The following is an 18,623-nucleotide window of genomic DNA, read 5'->3' as shown; positions in this document are numbered from 1 at the left end:
CACTCCCGCTGGGGACGGCTTTGTGATGTAAATGATAAATGCCGTGAAAGCGCAAAGTTGGGGAGAATATTTCAATTTAATAAGCCGGCGGCCGCCGCTAATATAACCTCCGCTGCCGAGCAGAAAGCCAAACTTTACTCCATCGCTGATCCACCAATCCCAGCTACAGTTATGATGATGGCAGTGCTGCTGGGGGGATGGGACTAAGTCAACCCTGGCCAGGATTTCTACTCGGGATCCTTTGATCACGAGCCCAATGCTATGGTGACCCAGTGGGGCAGGATGCTTGGCATGGGTCCTGGTGTAAGGAATTAAATGGGCTCCCCCCCCCCCCCCATACAATTCCCCCCCCCCCCACTTCATAGGCTGGCGCCCGGGCCTCTCGTCCGTCAGCCCCGGTGCTGAACATTGTGGGTGCTACACTGACACCGATGTCCTTTATTGATCCCGGAAAAGTCTGGGTCTTGAGACTCTCCGGAGGGTCCTGCTTGCATTGGGACGTTCGGCCAGTTTCATTCACAAAGTGTTTGGCTTCGTGTGGGAGGAAACCGCAGAGCGCAGGAGGGAATCAACGTCAGTGACGGGGTTACCACTTCAAGGTGGCGCACGAATGGAGGCCTGCATCCAGCAGTGGACTAACACACAAGGTGTGCATTTCATCATTAGCAATGTGAGTAATTTCCACGTGCCTTACGGCAGTCGAACGTCACAGTAAAATAACAAATCCTTCCCCCTTTGTCTGCTCGGCCATCGTTTTAATCCCCGTTCGAACGCCAAACAAATGATGCTGCAGCTAAAGAGATTGATGAAGGAGTGGGGGGGGGAGTTCCCCAACGCTTAATTTTTTATGACGGAATAAACGAATATAATCACTAAAGCTATTTCGCAATCAATCAGGTCGACGGGGGAGCTCTGGGGTAGCCGTGTAAGTGAATTAAAATGTTAAATCTATCGCTCTGTTTGGTATATGTTGCCCCACCAGCCCCTCCCCCCTCCTCCGGATTTTCTTCGCTGCAATTTGTGCTCCGTAGTGGGCTCGTGTTGGAGCTTAACATTTTGTTATGTCGCTGTTAAAGCGACGCAGGTGACACACGCCGCCACTGCAGGGCAATGCATGCGCGAGAGAGCCAAAGTCCCCCACACGGTCTGCCGCACGGGGAACTTTGGCACATTCACAGGTGTTCAGTGTTCGACCAATATCATCGTGACGTTCACTCAGATGCTACAGAGCTCCCTCGTGCGTTAACCTCCTTGCATCGTTAACAACGTCAACGCATTCGCATCTGCATAATGAGCGGTGACTCTGTGCGCGTGTTTGTCCAGCTCCGCCGCAAATTTAAAGTGAAATTTGAAAGCTCGTGATATGCAGCTCATATGTATATAAAGGTGGTCAACATTCTTATCATTTGTTTTATCTTCGACCGTAACAATTTGGCGATTTCGGTGAATTGGCCCGACTATGCTTACCTACCTTGAAAAAAATAAATTGTACTCTCTACATCGTTACCTCTGCTGGGAGCGGGGGGGGGGGGGGGTACCGCTGAACGCTGTGGGTTCAAGAGACGAGGAAGAATGTCACCACCGTATTTGAGAATCGCTGGTGGATTGGAGTGGGCCTCAGGAATAGGACCGCCATGGGAGCGGCTACAGCCATATAGTGAGAGGCATAGTGGACGCTGTGCGCCCTGGTGTAGGAATGTTTCACCGGCTCACCGACCTGGACACGCCCGGTTCAACTTGAGCCCTAGTTATATAGCGCTCGACACGCAGACAAAAGGGCGAGAACTCAAATTCCTAACCCGTTGGGTCCACTAATTCACCATTTACACATTAGAAACCCTCATTCTCTAATGTAGCTACTCATTAATTGGCTAATAACACCTTAACATATATAGAGGATTGCAGAGCTTGGCCAATTATTGGTTCAAGCTCGTTATCAAATTAAGTGCAGCGGCAAAATAATTAATTATCTGTGCAGTCACTGGATATCGGGCTGAGAAGATCAACTGGTTACACTCGAGAACCCGGATTAAATCGCAGGCAGTGGCCGAGACCTGGACTCGAACTCGGGATTCTCGGCGGCTGCCGGCTCGGCGCTTTGACCCCTCGAGCCAACCGGCAGCCACTGCAAACAGAACCATTCTTCGGCAGAGAGCTCAAAATGTATTCGTTCCTAAAATTGAGACGAAACTTTTTTTTCGGTAAAAAGACATCTCACCGAAGCATTTGCATTTTGATTTAGTCACGAAGGATTGGCTGATCTTCACGTTATCCCAAACCTTAAGGTGCATCGATATAATTTGTCCCCATAACATCGGCAAATATTTTTGTAAAGGCATACGTTTTTGCGGGGAGGACAACTAGGAACCCAAACGCACTTCCGTTTAATCAGTAACTGTGCTGCCAATGAGACGTTAAATATGCCGTGCGGGGAAAAAAAATCTACGCTAGAATTAACCAATTATGGAGCCCCTGACTCGGACATAAATTTTCAAAATTGACTCAATTACGAAAGCACGGCGGTGTTATGCACGCGTTTGTTAAAGGGACAAGCACCGCCCAACCAACTCCACCTGTCCGCGCAGTGGGCCGCTCCAAGTTACACAGGAGAGGCATCGATCACAGTGGAGCGTTCCGATGTAACACAGGGGGTGTTGTGGGGCACAGGAAACCTCCTTCCTCGTCCTCCCCAATACGGTGTGCACCTCCACACAAACCCTCGCGCGCTCCGCTCACCGCCTGAGAACATTAAATCCGGCCGGGCATCTACGGCTTGACTCTGCCAATGAGAGGGGGTAAAAGGAGAAGATTTTTCATGTTTGACTCGATTAGCTTTGGTGTCTCATCGGCAACACGTGCGCGCACGAGACCACACCATCCCAACACCCCAATCGCCCCACCGGCTCCCGATCGGATCCAAAATTAATTGCAAGATCACACTCACCCCGTCTTCAAGTTCCTCTGTGGACTCGCCCCTGCCTACCTCTCCCACCTCACTCTAGATCCTTCTTGCACACTCTCCTACCTCTCCCCTCACTCAACTCCCCTCCCCCCTCCAAGCACTCTCCGCTCCAGCAATGAAGGCTCTCTGTCGGAGCACCCAGTCGACCTTCGCTCAGCGGGAGGTCGCTCGTTCTCCTCTGTTGCCCTCATTGTCTAGAACTCCCTTTCCCAACCATCTGTGCGGCCGTCTTCCTTCCCCATGTTCAAGTCCACGTTGAGACCCTTCCCTTTTGTCTTCTGCCTATGACCGGATTCCCCTTCCTCTCTGACAACGATCTGTGCAGGATCTACAGATGCGTTTCCATTTCGACGATACGCAAGTCCACGTTGAATTGTGTCGAGCAGCGTGACCGAGCGTGTTAACTACGCGCTTAATGTTTGTAAAATTGACAACGAAATCATCTCCCTGCTTAATCGAACACATCACAGCGCCATGGTGGCCCGGAGCCAAAGGTAGAAATCCCACAATCTCAGCGTGGGGAGCGTCAATGTCCGGCAGAGGTCAATCTCTCAATTGTTATATGTTACAACCCCCAAATGGGGACTGGAACTCACGAGATCACCCCGAGTCGTGTAGCGAGTTTGCCAATCATCAACCCCACGAGGTGCGGAGTAGTCTGGCCATCGTGCCCATTTGGACGGATACAACTCGAGGCATTTTTGGTGACCGCGAGAATTCGCGGGGGGGAATTCTCACGGACGGCTACGTCCAGCGGACAGCGCCGGATCTCTCACCGCACACTCGGCGACGGCGACTCCTTATCGGCCACTATTGATGAACCGTCCGCGGGCTTTTTTTCTTTTTACCACCGACACACCGCCGCCGCCCCCCCCCCCAACCCCTTCCTCTTTTTCTCGCGTGCGACCGAAGGACTGGCAGCTTGTAAAGGGGACCCTGGCCTTATCGGAGAGCTTGTCTGTAAATCCAGCGAGTGGCCAGACGCCTCTCCAAATGAAACTGCCACCCCGGCTTCTGCAGCTGCTAGAAATCTGCGGCAGCCTCGACACTGACCTCTTGCCAAATCCCCCTTACGCACGTAGCCAACTGTGCTAATTGTAGGTGCGATTAGCACATTGCATTACAATGCAATGTGGATATATATATAGCGTCTAAATGCAACACGTGTGCCTTGTCGGCCTTCATAGGCACTGGCTGACAGCACTAGTCCGGACACGTGCGTATCCATAGTGGGCTGAAGAAATCTTCAAATTGAAAATGTCAACTCACGAGCCAGAATGAAGACAAGACCCATGAATTCGAGAGCATGCACTGCAAGCGAGAGACATCAAGGCGACCGTTAATACAAGTGGGGCATGGGCTAGGAGAGCCGGCGATAGGCCACGGTGTCAAGACGACCGACGGAGGTGGGAGCCCAAGGAAGAGAACGTGCCCGGGATGACGTCCCACCGCGAAAATAGATTCTTATTATTTCCCTTCTACGTGACTTTACCGAAAGAACCAATAATATGTTGAGATGTGGCGAAGGCTTGGGGAAACCTTCACCCAGCAGTTAATAAATCAAGGCCGTTGAAACTACACTTTACACAGTGGTGGCATAAAAATTACTTATAAGTTGAGGCTCGCTCAACTTTTTTCTGTGTCAATAAAAAATAACGAAGCTCTCGGTCGTATTGTAAAACGAGCGGCGCTTTGCACACGACTATCCCAGAGGCTGTTGGCGAGCCATCGAACAAAGATGGTCAGTGCATGGCATACATTTAGATGCACTTCTGCAGTCATCTGGAATGCTCTTCCTACCGATATTAGGAAGCCACTGGAGCTATGCATTTTTAAATCTGGAGTGAAAACTAATATCTTTAGAACTGCTTTTTATATTTAGTTTGATGTCCTTCCCCCACACCTCCGCTCAGCACGGTTGGCTACGTACGGCGCGAAAGAGGCTCAAAATGCGAACACACACGTCCACAAGCACACCCATCCGCCAATTTACTTGCGAACGAGCATGAGCCGCCGCGTAATCGCGGCGAGAGTCAAACCGCTCGCGGGTGACGTGTCGGTGAGACAGATGGGGCGGAGGGCGCCAGGTACAACTCTCCCCCTCGCTGCGCCACGCCCATGCGGGAGACACCCCCCCCCCCCCTCCTTGCACGTGGCTGAATAAAGAGCAGCGTCTATAGGTGTGTGGGTGTCCAGGGAGAGCGGAGGTGCAGCGGTTAGCACGCTGCGCGACGAGCCGTGCGACCCCAGTGACGATTATTTGAAGCGGTACAAGGTCTCCCCTAGGTCGACTCGGCCTCAAATGAATACCTGGTGCGGTGTGTAAACATCGCCACTAGCAAGGGACAAAGGCGTGGTGCTGGCCACCCACCCTCTCGTGTGCCGTATCGGCCTTCATCAGTGCTCGCGAAAGCACTTACTTCAAAAGTCTGTTCAGGCTACACGGGAGATCTTTGTCTTTGTCCAGATGAGCTTAGTCAGGGAATGGCATTAGCTGATGTGTAGTGGATTTCTTTGATGCCTTCCATTGAAATTACTACAATGTAATCAATGTTTTGTTGATTCGTACGTGAACGATGATATGTTGTAAGTAATTAGCTATTGTGACCCCTGCAGCCAATAAAGGCACTACAATGTATCATAACAAACAAACAAAAGTATTTTAATCTTGAATGGAATCACGACTCCGGAATCACGACCCCCCCCGCCCCTGAATGGAGAGACAAGGGCGAGCGCTTGTGGGAGCCGGACGCTGCTGCGCTCTCCACCCTCGACGTCGTCCAGACGCAGAGAGAGAGAGCGAGGGGCAGATGGGGGAACATCCCCCCGTGGCTTCACCCCAAGCGCAGGCACTCACTTCCCCCCTCGCTCTCTCCCAAGCGAGCGGCCCTCCGGGAGTCGGCCCCGCCAACCCCCAACCTCCTTTCTCCCACAACCGCCACCACCACCACCACTACGGCTGCCACCCCCCACTCCGCTCCAAGCCGCAGCGTCCCCGACAAAAGCACCAGCTCGCGTTATCTGGCGCGGACGGTCGCAGGGGAAATCAGCTCAGCTCCGATTAAAAGGAACATGCGCTGGGCGTGTGAAGCCACCAACCCCCCCCCCATCACACCTCCCACCTACCCCCGCCGCACCATGGTGTCACGTCGCGCCCTCCACGCGCGCTCGTCCCAACCTTCGCACCGCGCCTCACCGAGCCGCCGGCCCCTCCCCCCGCGTGACCCCCGCGCGAGCGTTGGCGGCGCGCGATGGCCTCCGGTGGCGGTAATTGCGACGCGAGGTCGCGCCGGAGACGCGGCTCGCGCCGATGCTCGGCCGAGCGGACAGCGGCTAAATCCCGCGACGAAGACCCCCACGCAAAGGGGGGCCGGCGCGGGCGGCAGGCCTAACGAGCGATTACGAGAGGAAACTTCGGGCGCACCTCCCCCGCTCTCCCCCACCTCACCCCTCCTTGCGCGCGATCATCCGTGCATAATACGATCGCTCTTTCTGGCGTGGTTTAGAGGTCGTAGCGCGTGTTGCGTGGAACGATGTCCGACATTTCGCGACCCGTGAAGGGAGCTTCGTGCCGAGCGGCACGCGGTGCAACGCGAGAATACGTGGGTGAGCCTTACAGCACAAACGTCAACGTTATTAATTATAAAACTATTTTAAACTATTTTTATTTTACCAGGTAAAGCCAACTGAGCTACATGGCTCTTTTTCAGAAGCGACTTGGCCACAAATTAAGTGGCTTATCACGCGGAAATGTGTTTAGAGACAAATACTCGAACGCACATCTTTCTAATTGTGGAAGCAGAAACCGGAGGACCTTGAGAAAAATCCACACGATTACAGGGAGAACATGCAAACTCCAAATATACAGGCGTCAGAGTCGGGATCGACCCCACGACCTCCTGTATATCTCGCCACCATAGTGGACCTATGGCAGGGGCCGGCTCTATAAGCGCACGAGCGTCACCTGACTACACTCACACGTACACTTCAGCAAAGCCGTTAAAACAAGACCGTTAAAAAGATTAATACGTCGTTATATACTTTGGTACTTTGGAATATTTGTTCCAATTTAGAGCACTTATTATTATCATTAGGCAAATCATTCGCTGGCTAAATGCGGTACAATGAAATTTCAAATTACACTGAAATTAACTGCAAGCGAAATCATTATCGGTTTATTACTCTTAAAACAACATCAAAATAATTAGATCGGACTCGCAGATTTAATTAAGACGAACCCTCGGAGCTAAGTTTCTCGTTTAAATTACATCAGGATCACATTCCTGCACCATCAGTGTCACTCTTATTAACGTCTGCTAAGTTGCATAACTCGTGACAAACGCTAAGCCCATTAACATCACTCACTCCGTGCAGTCATTTCCTTAAAGTAATCATATTTCTCAGCCCCCCCCCCTCCAGGACGAGCTGTAACTCTGCAACATTGTTACGTCAAGAGAGGGGAGGGCAGAGGAAGAGGAGGAGGAACCTCACTTCTTCGGTGTAAATCACGGAATCGTTCAACGGGCTGGCGACCTGGCAGCGTCAGCCCGCGAACGTGCACGAGAAAACAAGAAGAAATAAAAACTACTTTTATTAAAACTCGCCTTCTGCAGTCACCCGCCCACTGGCCGTCCATCACGTAATAGCGGCAATTTGGTAACGTCGGCGTCGTTATTACGTGAAATGTGTCCTTTTTCAAAAGTTTTTTTTACGTCAACTGCACCACGACATTAATATTAGCGTTTAAGAAAATTGCGGAACGGAGGATCGAGGCAACATTCGAGAACGCCGCGCGCTGTTCAGGCACCGAAGGTTGTCGGACGATGCGCAGGCTGGAAAAGTCCAAATTGAATGCGTGAGCAGCCAAGTACGGCAATTAAAACTCACGCCACGGCCACCGGATTTATAGTTCGGACGGACCAGCAAACCAACTGCACGACAGCTGTTTTTGCCGTCATTTACGATTGCAGTCCTAGCGAGCGCCCGATTGGGTTGGGTGGAGTTCTTCAGCTTTTTCCAGCTCGATAAAAAGTGACGATTACACACAGGGCGCGAGATCCAGCGCTGTCCGTCGAAGCCGTCACGGCGTTTACAAATTGCAGCAGTTCGCTCGGAGATTGGCGCTCTTTATTTCGCCAGCTGTCACGCAAGGCTCGCTGGTGCTCGGGGTTTGGGAAGGCTCGAGGCCTGGCAGCGCTTTTTAGTGAAAGTGACAAACCTGCCACGTGTTTAAAAGCCCCGGGCACGCGCCCCAACATTTTTTTTTTTTTAACCAGTCCCATCAACCCCGCTTCTGCGCCAATTAAAACGGCACTATTGAGCAGCCTGCCGCTTAGCGTTCATTAAGTCCCCCTCCAAGTGTCTCAATCGGGCCGCAGCGAATCAGGCAGAAGTAATTAACTGGTTCGCTGTTTTAATGAGCCCGGGCGGCAATCAGGATTTGTTAAACAAAGCAGCCGTTTAAAGGCAGTTTGTATTAATTCCCCACACTTCCCCCCTCTGGCCCTGCCTGCTCGCATGCCCATCTCTCTCTCTCTCGCTTGCCTCCTCTCAGCCACCCCCCCCCTCCTCTCAGTGTGCGTGTGTGTGCGTGTCTTTGTCTGTGATGGTGAGAGGTAGTATAGCGGTTAGTGCGCTGCGCTACAAATCTGGCGACACGAGTTCGATTCCCAGTCACGACTAACCAGCAACAATTATCTGAACAAGTCCTGGGACTCCCCTAGGTCGACTCAGGCACAAATGAGTACCTAGTACAGTGTGTAAATATCGCCACTGGGGAGACAAACGCGGCGAGGCACGGTGTTGGCCACCCACCCCCTCGTGTACCGTGCCAGTCCTCAATAGGTGCTCGCTAACAGCACCTGCCCCAACAGTCTGTTACAGGCAATACGGGGGATCTTTGTCTTTGTGTGTCCACGTGTGTGTGTGCGTTGGCGCGCAGCAGCAGGGGGGGGTTGGTGTGTGGGTGTTTTTGTGCTGCCTGCTTTATCCTCCGCGTCTCCGCATCGATCCCGTTGCCTTGCACTCTCGCCTTATCGGTCGCGGGCTCCGTGCACGAATCTCCAATGGAAAACAAGTCAATCGGAACAATCGGGAGGTGGTCGGCGCACACGCACACACACACGCACAAGCGTGCGTGCAACCACGAGGACGAACGGGCGAGCGGCCAGGGGAAGAGCACCGGTGGAGGAGGTGGAGTGGGGGGGGGGGGAGGTGCGGTTTAACCGGGGTGGGTGGCTGGGTGCCGGCCTGATTGGCAACTCGTCCGCCACAATAACACCGAGCGGGGGAAGATTAAATTCAGGGCTTTTTATCGGCGCTGATTGATTGTGACAGGGTGAGCGGGTCCCGTTCGCAAACAAATTACGCTCCCCCTGTTTAACGAACCCGGCTCGAGCCCGCCAGGGTCGCGCTCGCCTCCTAATTGGGAGCCGCCGTTGCCGCCGCAGCCGCTCACCGAGATTTTGCCGCGGCAAACAAATTGCGCGCGGGAACGCCGCTTCATCGATTGCACGGCACCGGCCTCGCGCGCGTGCGACGGTCTTTGCTCGCGACGGCACCGAGCGATTAAATCATTTGAACTGTGCGTGAAATGTAATGGACTCGCGTTGGCAGAGGCGGAGGTTGCACGAACAATGAGCCGGAAGGCAATTGCGGCGAGTTGCTTGGGGTCCGCGTTTGTATCAAGCTCGCTCGGTAGCTGAACGGCGACGTTGTGTTGTTGCTGTAACTTACTGACCCGCTCATACTTGACATCTGTTAAAAAACGCTTCGAAGCTCATCGGATTCCTTCTGGAGTCTAAATAAAGATTCTGATTCTATATTTGGCGATTGCGTTTGTTTCGCCCTCTGTCGACCCGTTCCGATGCCATTAACCATCCGTCACAGCAGCTACGCTCCAAATTATCGCTTGCACAGTCCGCCAAACGAGCGACGGACGAGACGTGAGAAGGAAGCGCGTCATCATGGCAACGCACGTCTCGCGCTCAGCAGTCGCCGTCGGCAGACCTGCCGCTTGTGTAGAATTGTGCATTATTTTTTAAACACAACTGCTGAGATCCCCGCCAACCCCGTGCTCCGTGAGCTATTGGCCTAAAACTGGCTTATCGGTACCACCCAGAGTGGCAAATATGAACAATGATTTTCTTGAAGCATTTAATCTCTAGATGACAAATACGTATAAGCTTTCCGTCCACGGTGGACACTGCCCATGGTGCACATTGGTAGCATTTGCCACCCCAGGTGGTAATCAACCAATCCCCTCGGCTCAAGGGCTCTGGCAAACTGTGTCCATGTGCGTGCGCGTGTCCGTGTGTCCCCACGGCGCATACGCACGTGTCATGTGGAAGATGCTGTCGCAGGCGCTGATGTGGGACAAGAAGGCGTTGCCGAGGCCCTGGCCGGCGTGGGCACCCTTCACCAGCCCCGCGATGTCCACCACGTTCAGGAACGCCGGCACCTTACTGTGTACACGCACAGAGAAAATAACATGAACAAATAAATCCCCTGTATAACCTTAACGGACTGTTGGAGTAAGTGCTGTAAGCGGGGGTGGGTGACCAACACCACGCCTGGCAGCCTTTGTCTCCCAAGTGGTGATATTTACACACCGCACCAAGTACTCATTTCAGGCCGAGTCGACCTGGGAGAGGCCCAGGACCGGTGCAGATAACCGTCACTTGTGTTGGCCGTGAGCGGGAATCGCACTCGGGTCCCCGGGTTTGTAGCACAGAGCGCTAACCGCTACACTACCGCTCTCCACACAGACAGGCAGGTAAACACACACACACACAAACCCGGTGTTTGTTTATTTGTTTTCCTACTCGAGTGCGGAACAAAGGTTTGCTTTAACGGCCGCGGCCACTCCCCGCCGCCGGGCGGTGACGCTGGAGATGGCCCAGGCGGGAGAAGATTAAATTAGCGGAGATGGATGCGTACGGCCCGGCTCTAATTACACGGGGCGGACGTCTCGGCGGGTCACGCTAATCAGCAGCGCGCCGGCGGCACGGGCGGCTGGCGGGATGCAGAGCGAGAGCCACGTGCTCCGGCATGCTCCGCGCTGCTCCGCCACGATCCATCACGCTCCATCACACGGCATCAAGCGACATCACGCGACATCAAGCGACATCACGCGACAGTCGCACTCCATCGCGATCCGTCACACTCAATCACGGGGCACCACGTGACATCACAGACGATCATGATCTATCACAATCCGTCACAGTGCATTACGTTACATCAGGGCACATCGCACGTTACGGCGCACTATCACGCACCGTCACATTCAATTACCTTGCGCCATGCTCCACCACGCTACATTACACTGCATTACACTATTGCACACTGCATTACACTTCATTACCACGCCACACTACATCACAGGGTACCACACCTTGTTACACTACATCATGCAGTTTCACGCTACAAGGAGCAATCCTGTTCAACTAGCCTGAATTACAGGCCACCAGTCTCTACTGCACCCTTTATCAGCATGCTGCATTACTCTGCATCATGCTACGTCACCTCCACACCACCCCACATCACATTATATCATCTGCATCATGTTCTATGATGCCACAGCATGCACCATCATGTTCCATCACCGTGAATTACACTCCACCACAATCAACCACACTTCATCCCATCACACGACATTACACTACATCACACTACAGCACACATTACCCTAAATCACTTCGCATTAGGCTACATCACGCCACGCCACCGTACGTCCCTCCCCATTACACTCCCATCGTTCGACACGCAGAATCAGAATCTAGATTTTTTTCTGGAGGAATCCGATGAGCCACAAAGCTCTTTTTCACAGATGTCCAGGAGGGGCACGGGGTCATAACGTTACAACAACAAACAATACAAAAACACACGATAGGAGTGCAAGTACAGGAAAGGTAAACAAATCAGTAAACATACAAATAAAACAAATCTACGTTTATACTGGTAGGAACCACCTGGTTCCACAAGCCCACAGGGGATTATTGTGTCCGTCCGTCGTGCTTCCAAAAATGGGACGGGTCGGGCTGGATGGAGAGGGGAGGGGCTGGGTGGAGAGGGTGGGGAGGGGCTGGGTGGGGAGCGTGGGGCTGGGTGGGGGGTGGGAGGGGTGGAGCTGGGTGGGGAGGGGCTGGTCACCCCGTGGTGCCCTTATAAAACTCAACGTTTAACCTACTCACGCCGGCTTGTGCCCGCCCTCACAGTCGACCATATTTGCGGAATACACCACGCCGCCGTTGACCCTAGCCATTGACCGAGCAACCCAACGTTCCTACCAGCTCCCTCCGCAGGAATGTGTTTTCACCAGCTCAAGCCCACTGGGCTTTCACTTTATTTCTCAGAAGCGACCCGGCTCTGCAGCCGTCACGTGACGCCAGACGGCCAGTGGGCACGCCGACAGCAGGGGGGGGTGACTAATAATAAAATTAAATAATACTCCATTGTGCGGGGGAGGGAGGCGTTGGCGGGAGGGGGGTGATAATGGTTCGTCTTTCACATCGTGACGGCGAGTGTTAACAGTTAGTGTTAATGGTGAGTGTTAACAGTGTTAAGGGTTAATGTTAACAGTTAGTGTTCAGGGTGAGTGTTAACGGTTCGTGTTCAGGGTGAGTCTTAACGGTCAGTGTTAATGGTCAGTGTTAACAATTAGTATTAACGGTCAGTGTTAACGGTTAAGTGTTAACGGCGAGTGTTAAGGGCGAGTGTTACCGGTGAGCGTGCGTACCACCCGTACGCGAGGGCTCACCTGAGCGGCTTGTGGTACTGGCACAGGAAGTCGTATCTCGGGTCGGGAATCGGCACGCGGCTCTCGTTTGGGTCGATGGTGCAGAACGGAAAGTTCTCGGCCGACGCTTGGCTCTTCGTCAGCACGTTGAAGAACGTCGACTTGCTGCGGAAGGAAAAAAAACCCATCAGCCATTTAATTAAATACATTTAATTTGATTCAGCGAAGGGCACCGAGAGGGGGTGGACCAGCGCGGTAGTGGTTAGCGTGTCGTGCTGTAAACCTGGCACCCCTGGCCACGGCGAGAGATATTTGAACCGGTCCTGGGCATGCCCCCCTTCGCCAAACTGCGCTGAGCAGCGTGATGAAGTATGGCCAAACAACTGCTATGACCAATAGATGTGGGGAGACCATCTAGCGGTGGAGTGATAAAATGCAGTCTAGTATAATACATCACGACGTGAGAACTGCCACATTCAAGCACTCGGCTCCTTGCTCCAATGGGCATTGTTGTGCCACTTACTTGCATTGGCCGCCCAGTCATTGGTGGAAATTATAAATTCCCATTGCCTTCCCACAAAATGTTTGCCATTTTATCCACCCCAGATAGATAATAGGCCGGGTCAATTGCATCGACTCATACAACTAAATTAATTGGCCAATAACGACACTCAGAAGTGTTTGTATGTGCATTTATTGCACGTTACTGCCAGCAGGAAAGCAAGTTCAGATGCCGTAATCACTGTAAGACACGAAAATGTTCAATGAAGTCACATGTGAAAAATGGACATTATCAGCCATGCTCTAACCATTCCTGGATGAAGGCCTCCCCGAAGCTGTGGCCATCCCCAAAAGTCTGGCGTTGCAACAATATTGCCGAGCTCCTACATTTGATACGATGTATATGCTCCATATCCGTGGTGGGAATTATCTCGACCCTGTTGCCTCCTTTGACTGCCACTCCGTTGTTCGTCGCGGCCACCAGCCATCGTCACTTTGAGTGACGGTCTCGGGACGCTGCGCTTTAAATACACCGTCGCTATAAATGAGCACAACGGAGGTCTTATGAGCAATACTAGAGCGCACTGGGCCAAACGTGTGGAGCAGCAGCAGCTGTTTGTATAAATAGCTTCCCACTTTTTTTTACAGCGAACTTTGCAGTCCTACACAGAGCTTCCTTTTGGGTACTGCCCCACCCCAAGGCATCACCATGGCTCGCCCAAAATAAATAAAGTCAAGCATTTCCACCCGTGCTCATTACACTGGAAGAATTTTCATTCACATTAATATAGTATAAAAAATATATATGCATTGCCATCGATTTATTCTTACATTCGTGATAAAGTGGTGCATCGTAGGCATATTATGATTTGAACCTCATGGCGGGACCCCGGGGTCCCATAAGCCCCCGGCTCTCGCAGAAACTGCGTTGCGACGTCATTTTACGTCTGTTAAAGGCGAACGATACGGCAATCTATCCTTCTAGACGAGCTCTACACGATGCGCTAATAAGAGTTTCAAAGTTTTGTTTCTTCTGCGCATTCGTCCTCGCTGCGCTTGGATGACATGAAAACAGAATGATCCGCGCCAGGTGGGTCGCGGCGATTATGTGCGCGGTGGGACAGTTGCCAAAAATAAATTAATTACGATTATGACTTCCGTTTATTCGGGACCCCAGGGTCCCGCCACAAGGTTCATTTGGAGCTTAAGAGCTTTACTTTTATCTCGTTCACACCTCTCACATTTGTGTGATCGTATACTTCGGATTATAAGATGCTCAGAAAATTAAAACGCACCCCAAACTCTGGGGTCATTTTTGAAAAAATGTGTTTGATAAATCTGGAGAATGCGGAGCGAGGGAGAGCCATCTTCCAGAAGATGGCTATGGACGCGCTGCTTTCCAATGGGGAACGGTGCCTTCTGGAAGATGATTCTGCACGGCTGATGGCATGGCGATGGAGAGTCATTTCCCACAAGTGGACTCGTAAAAATTGTATTAAAACAAGTATTTCAGAAGATAATACATTCTCTGGAATTTAGGACACATCGCCAACTTTGGCTTTAAAATACAGTGGCAAAAAGTGCATCTTATAACGTAGGGAATAAGGTATACGTCTCATTTTTCAGTCTCATTTGATATATCAGCCTTGAGTGAAATTAAAGAATATAATTCAAATAACAATTTACAGTCCTTTGCCAATGTATGTATATAGAACTTATTTCGCACCGTACGTAGCCAACCATGCTAATCCACAAATGGATGAACACCTCCCCTCGCCAGGTTGGTTGAGCGGGTTGAGTTAACCATAGTTCACCATGCTGGTCATTTTGGGTGAGTGAAGTGGCCGGGAATTAAACTCAGGTTGCCCGGGTTCATTGCATAGAATGCTAACCCAATGCACCAATGATGCACCCATCATTTGCATTCAGTGTAAATAGCTGACGCTTAGAGAAACAAATTCCATGCATGTATTGTGAGCATAATAGGTGATTTTAATAGAATTATCAATAGTTGCAAGCCTAATATATTCACACAAGTTTTTATAGTCAGCCGTATGCTGTTGACAACTGCATATGATGTCATACAAATATCGTACAACTAGGTCAGCTGGAAATTCAAATCAAATATCGCTTAGTCACAAACGCAAATTTCAATGGAAGACGGTCTTTTTTATTTCATAACAAAACAACAAAAATGTAGAACAAATGAGTATTTACCCGACGTTCGGCAAGCCGACGATTCCGATCTTTAGCGACGTCCCAAAGCGCCCGATGATGGGCATGGGTTTGTCTTCAGCTTTCTTTGGTGCCATGGTCTCTGAAAGAACGCAAACGACCGTAAATCAACAGAACCGGCAAATTTAGCGTGTGCAACATCTACCAATGGGTAATTGTTCAGCCCATCTCTTCTCTGGGGTCAATAAATCAGGATCACCTTGTGGGCAAGTCCGAAGCGGTTAGCATATGTATAGATAGACATTTGTAATTTTCAACCATAGGGATGCGGAGTTTCCACCACAGTAGATGAATGATGCTGCGTCAATGCTCATTTAAGCAGGAAAACAAGTTGACTTTTTTTTTCCAATGCCGATTGAGAAACATTCTACTTCTATCAGGAACCCACGGTGTATATGGTGCAAAGTGCAGTCTACAACTATTAACCACTCAACTACTCTGGCCTCAATCTCTACTATCAAGAAGGGCTATTGCCTGAAACATCACCTGTTATATATGTAAATTTTTCCTTTTAGGGCAGTGTTATTGATGTATGTGTTGAGTTTGTGTGGACCACCAGTGCCAACGCAGTATCAAGTGTTTAATATCCTTCTTAGGGTTGCTGCTAATGGGTTTGAGTGTCGTCGATAATCACGTGTTAAAAAGTTATGAACATTTGATAATTTGGAACAAAAATTGTGTTACACAGTGTAATCATTAAACCAAACTTCACCAACCTGCACTGACCAGCGTGGTGAAGTAAGGTCAAACAAGATCCATGACCGACACATCTTTGTTGAGAACTTCATCTTGCAACGGACTGACAATGAATGATCTGTCGGTTGTTACCCTATCTTGTGCGCAAAGGGTCGTTGCGCGACAAACCACCACATCTGAACGTTTCCTTGTGGTTTGAACGTTTGCGTTGCAATCGAGTTCCGTTACTAAAATTTAACCGGATTTGATTGTCAATTTCATGGCGTTTGGTTACAATAATCGATTCTGTAAACAATTCTGTTGAGAAAAAAACAATAATCACCAAGCATAATCTAACTAGAACACTGACTCGATTGGCATGTGCATGCAGACCAGAGATTTGTACGTAAAAGGATGGTGGGGATCACACCATTTTCATGGTTTCATCTGTGCCCTGAGATTCTCAAGATCTGCTTGGGCTGAAAGGTGCCCCATTTAAACGACAGTAGAGCACTTGAGTTTCTCACCCAACTGCGTGGACATTCAAATGTTAACCCCTTATGTGTGTGCAGGTTTCCTGACACATCAAAATAAATTCCACTTTCCTACATGGCAATGGTTACAGGATTCTGTCTGTACCGTGAATGTCCATGTGCCACTTCAATGGTTAAATAAAGTACATAACTGCATACATCAATAGTTAAATAACAGACACTACCGCACATTCTCAATGATTAAATAAAGGCTATAAATTGTTTGTTAAATAAAGGAAATCACTGGACACCTCAATGGTTAATTAAAGTGGCACCACTTCATACATAAATGGTTACATTATTAGCAACTAGCCAATAGCACGTCTAAGGACGGGTGTATATATTGCAATTAATCTGAAATATTCAATCGAAAATAATTACCCGCTCATGATTATTAATGAGGGGTGGGGGCCGGGTCCACACGAGTGACGTCATCACACCATAATTATTGATGAGGGGGGTGCCCCATGTGGAGTGACGTCACCCGCTAATGATTATTAATGAGGGGTGCGGCATTTGGTGGTACGTCACGCGCGGGATACACATTCTTGGCTTATATTAGCAATATTAATAAATGGCTAAATGACACTGCCAATGGTTAAATAAAGGACAGTGCCAATGGTTTAAAAGGCACCGTCAATGAATGGTTAAAGGGTACGGCCAATGAACGCTGTAAGACTACCAATGCATTCTTAACGGAGACTTGGGATGCGTTGTTAAATAAAGGAAATTGTCAAATCGTGGTCATATAAAGGACGCTTTCAATGAATGACTAAATGGCACGAGCAATGAATAGTTACATTGACACTGAATGCATGGTTTAATAAAAAGGAACACTGCCAATGCATGGTTAAATAAAGGCCACTTTGAATACATGCTTGAATAAATCATGTCAATGGTTTAAGTACACCACACCATATTGGTTAAATAAAGGCGGCCAAGGAATACATCAATGGTTATATAAAGGCCGCTATCAATGAATGGCTAAATGACACACGCAATGAATGGTTAAATAAAGGACACTCCGAAGAAATGGTTGAATAAAGGACATTATCAACGCTGGGCTAAATAACAGACACCATCAATGAATTTGCTAAATAAAAGACACTTTCAATGAATGGCTAAATAAAGCACGCATCCCCAATGGTTAAATAAAGGCCACCATACGCCCACGTGCCCTCACTCCCCGCTCGACTAGCAAGGCCTCGCCGCCCCGTCCGGCACACCACGGGCGAGCAAGGGGGAGGCCCCACGCCGACCCTTGGGCCGTAGTGGAGGGGGGGGGGTCAAGGGAACCCAGCTGGAGCAACGGGGGCCCGAGGGGGGACCCGAGGGGGGCCCGGGAGGTACCCGAGGAGACGCGGGGAAGCCGCTCCAATACCTGCGGGTGCCCGGAGCCCTCTGATGCGCGCTGCTGGAGGGACACGTGACCGGCAGGGGGGGGGGGTGTGACGCGCGGTGACGTCGCGGGCGCGTTTGCAAAGGGGGCGGTGGCAACGGTGGCGGCCACGTGGGGTTTGCGCCACGTGCTCCCAGCCAAAGGCGCAGCTCTGCAACTGCTTGTCGCGTGCCACGCCACTGCGGTGGCTGTGAGATGTTAACTACCTCGCCTGATGTGCAGGAGGTCGTGGGTTGGATCCAGACCCTGACGCCTGCTGCTGTGTATTTGGAGTTTACGTGTATCTCTCATCATCATCATCACAGTGGCTATGAAATGTTAACTACCTCGCCTGGTGTGCAGGAGGTCGTGGGTTCGATCCCGACCCAGACGCCTGCTGCTGTATATTTGGAGTTTGCGTGTCTCTCTCTCTCATCATCATCACAGTGGCTAGGAGATGTTAACTACTTCGCCTGGTGTGCAGGAGGTCGTGGGTTCGATCCCGACCCTGACGATGTCTGCTGCTGTAGATTTGGAGTTTGCGTCTCTCTCTCATCATCATCATCGCGGTGGCTGGGAGATGTTAACTACCTCGCCTGGTGT

At 50.7% G+C, this 18,623-nt stretch overlaps 1 protein-coding gene across 3 annotated transcripts in view; it reads right to left on the bottom strand.

The window, feature by feature from the left end:
- Positions 1–18,122, bottom strand: part of OLA1 (Obg like ATPase 1) — a 69,346-nt gene extending 51,224 nt beyond the window's left edge. The window contains exons 1-4 of one of the 3 annotated variants that reach the window (XM_078608944.1): positions 18,024–18,122; positions 15,417–15,516; positions 12,720–12,863; positions 10,298–10,425 (exon numbers count right to left, since the gene is read on the bottom strand). In XM_078608944.1, the coding sequence (XP_078465070.1) occupies positions 10,298–10,425; positions 12,720–12,863; positions 15,417–15,511 (367 nt within the window). In that variant the 5' untranslated portion in view covers positions 15,512–15,516; positions 18,024–18,122. The other 2 variants (XM_078608943.1, XM_078608942.1) reach the window with 2 other exon arrangements.
- Positions 18,123–18,623: the final 501 nt, after the last annotated feature.

This window comes from Lampetra planeri, chromosome 31 (assembly GCF_965212315.1).
Source record: "Lampetra planeri chromosome 31, kcLamPlan1.2.h2, whole genome shotgun sequence".
Classification (NCBI taxonomy): domain Eukaryota; kingdom Metazoa; phylum Chordata; class Hyperoartia; order Petromyzontiformes; family Petromyzontidae; genus Lampetra; species Lampetra planeri.
Note: the sequence above shows the minus strand (reverse complement) of the source record. Positions and strands in the feature narration are given on the sequence as shown.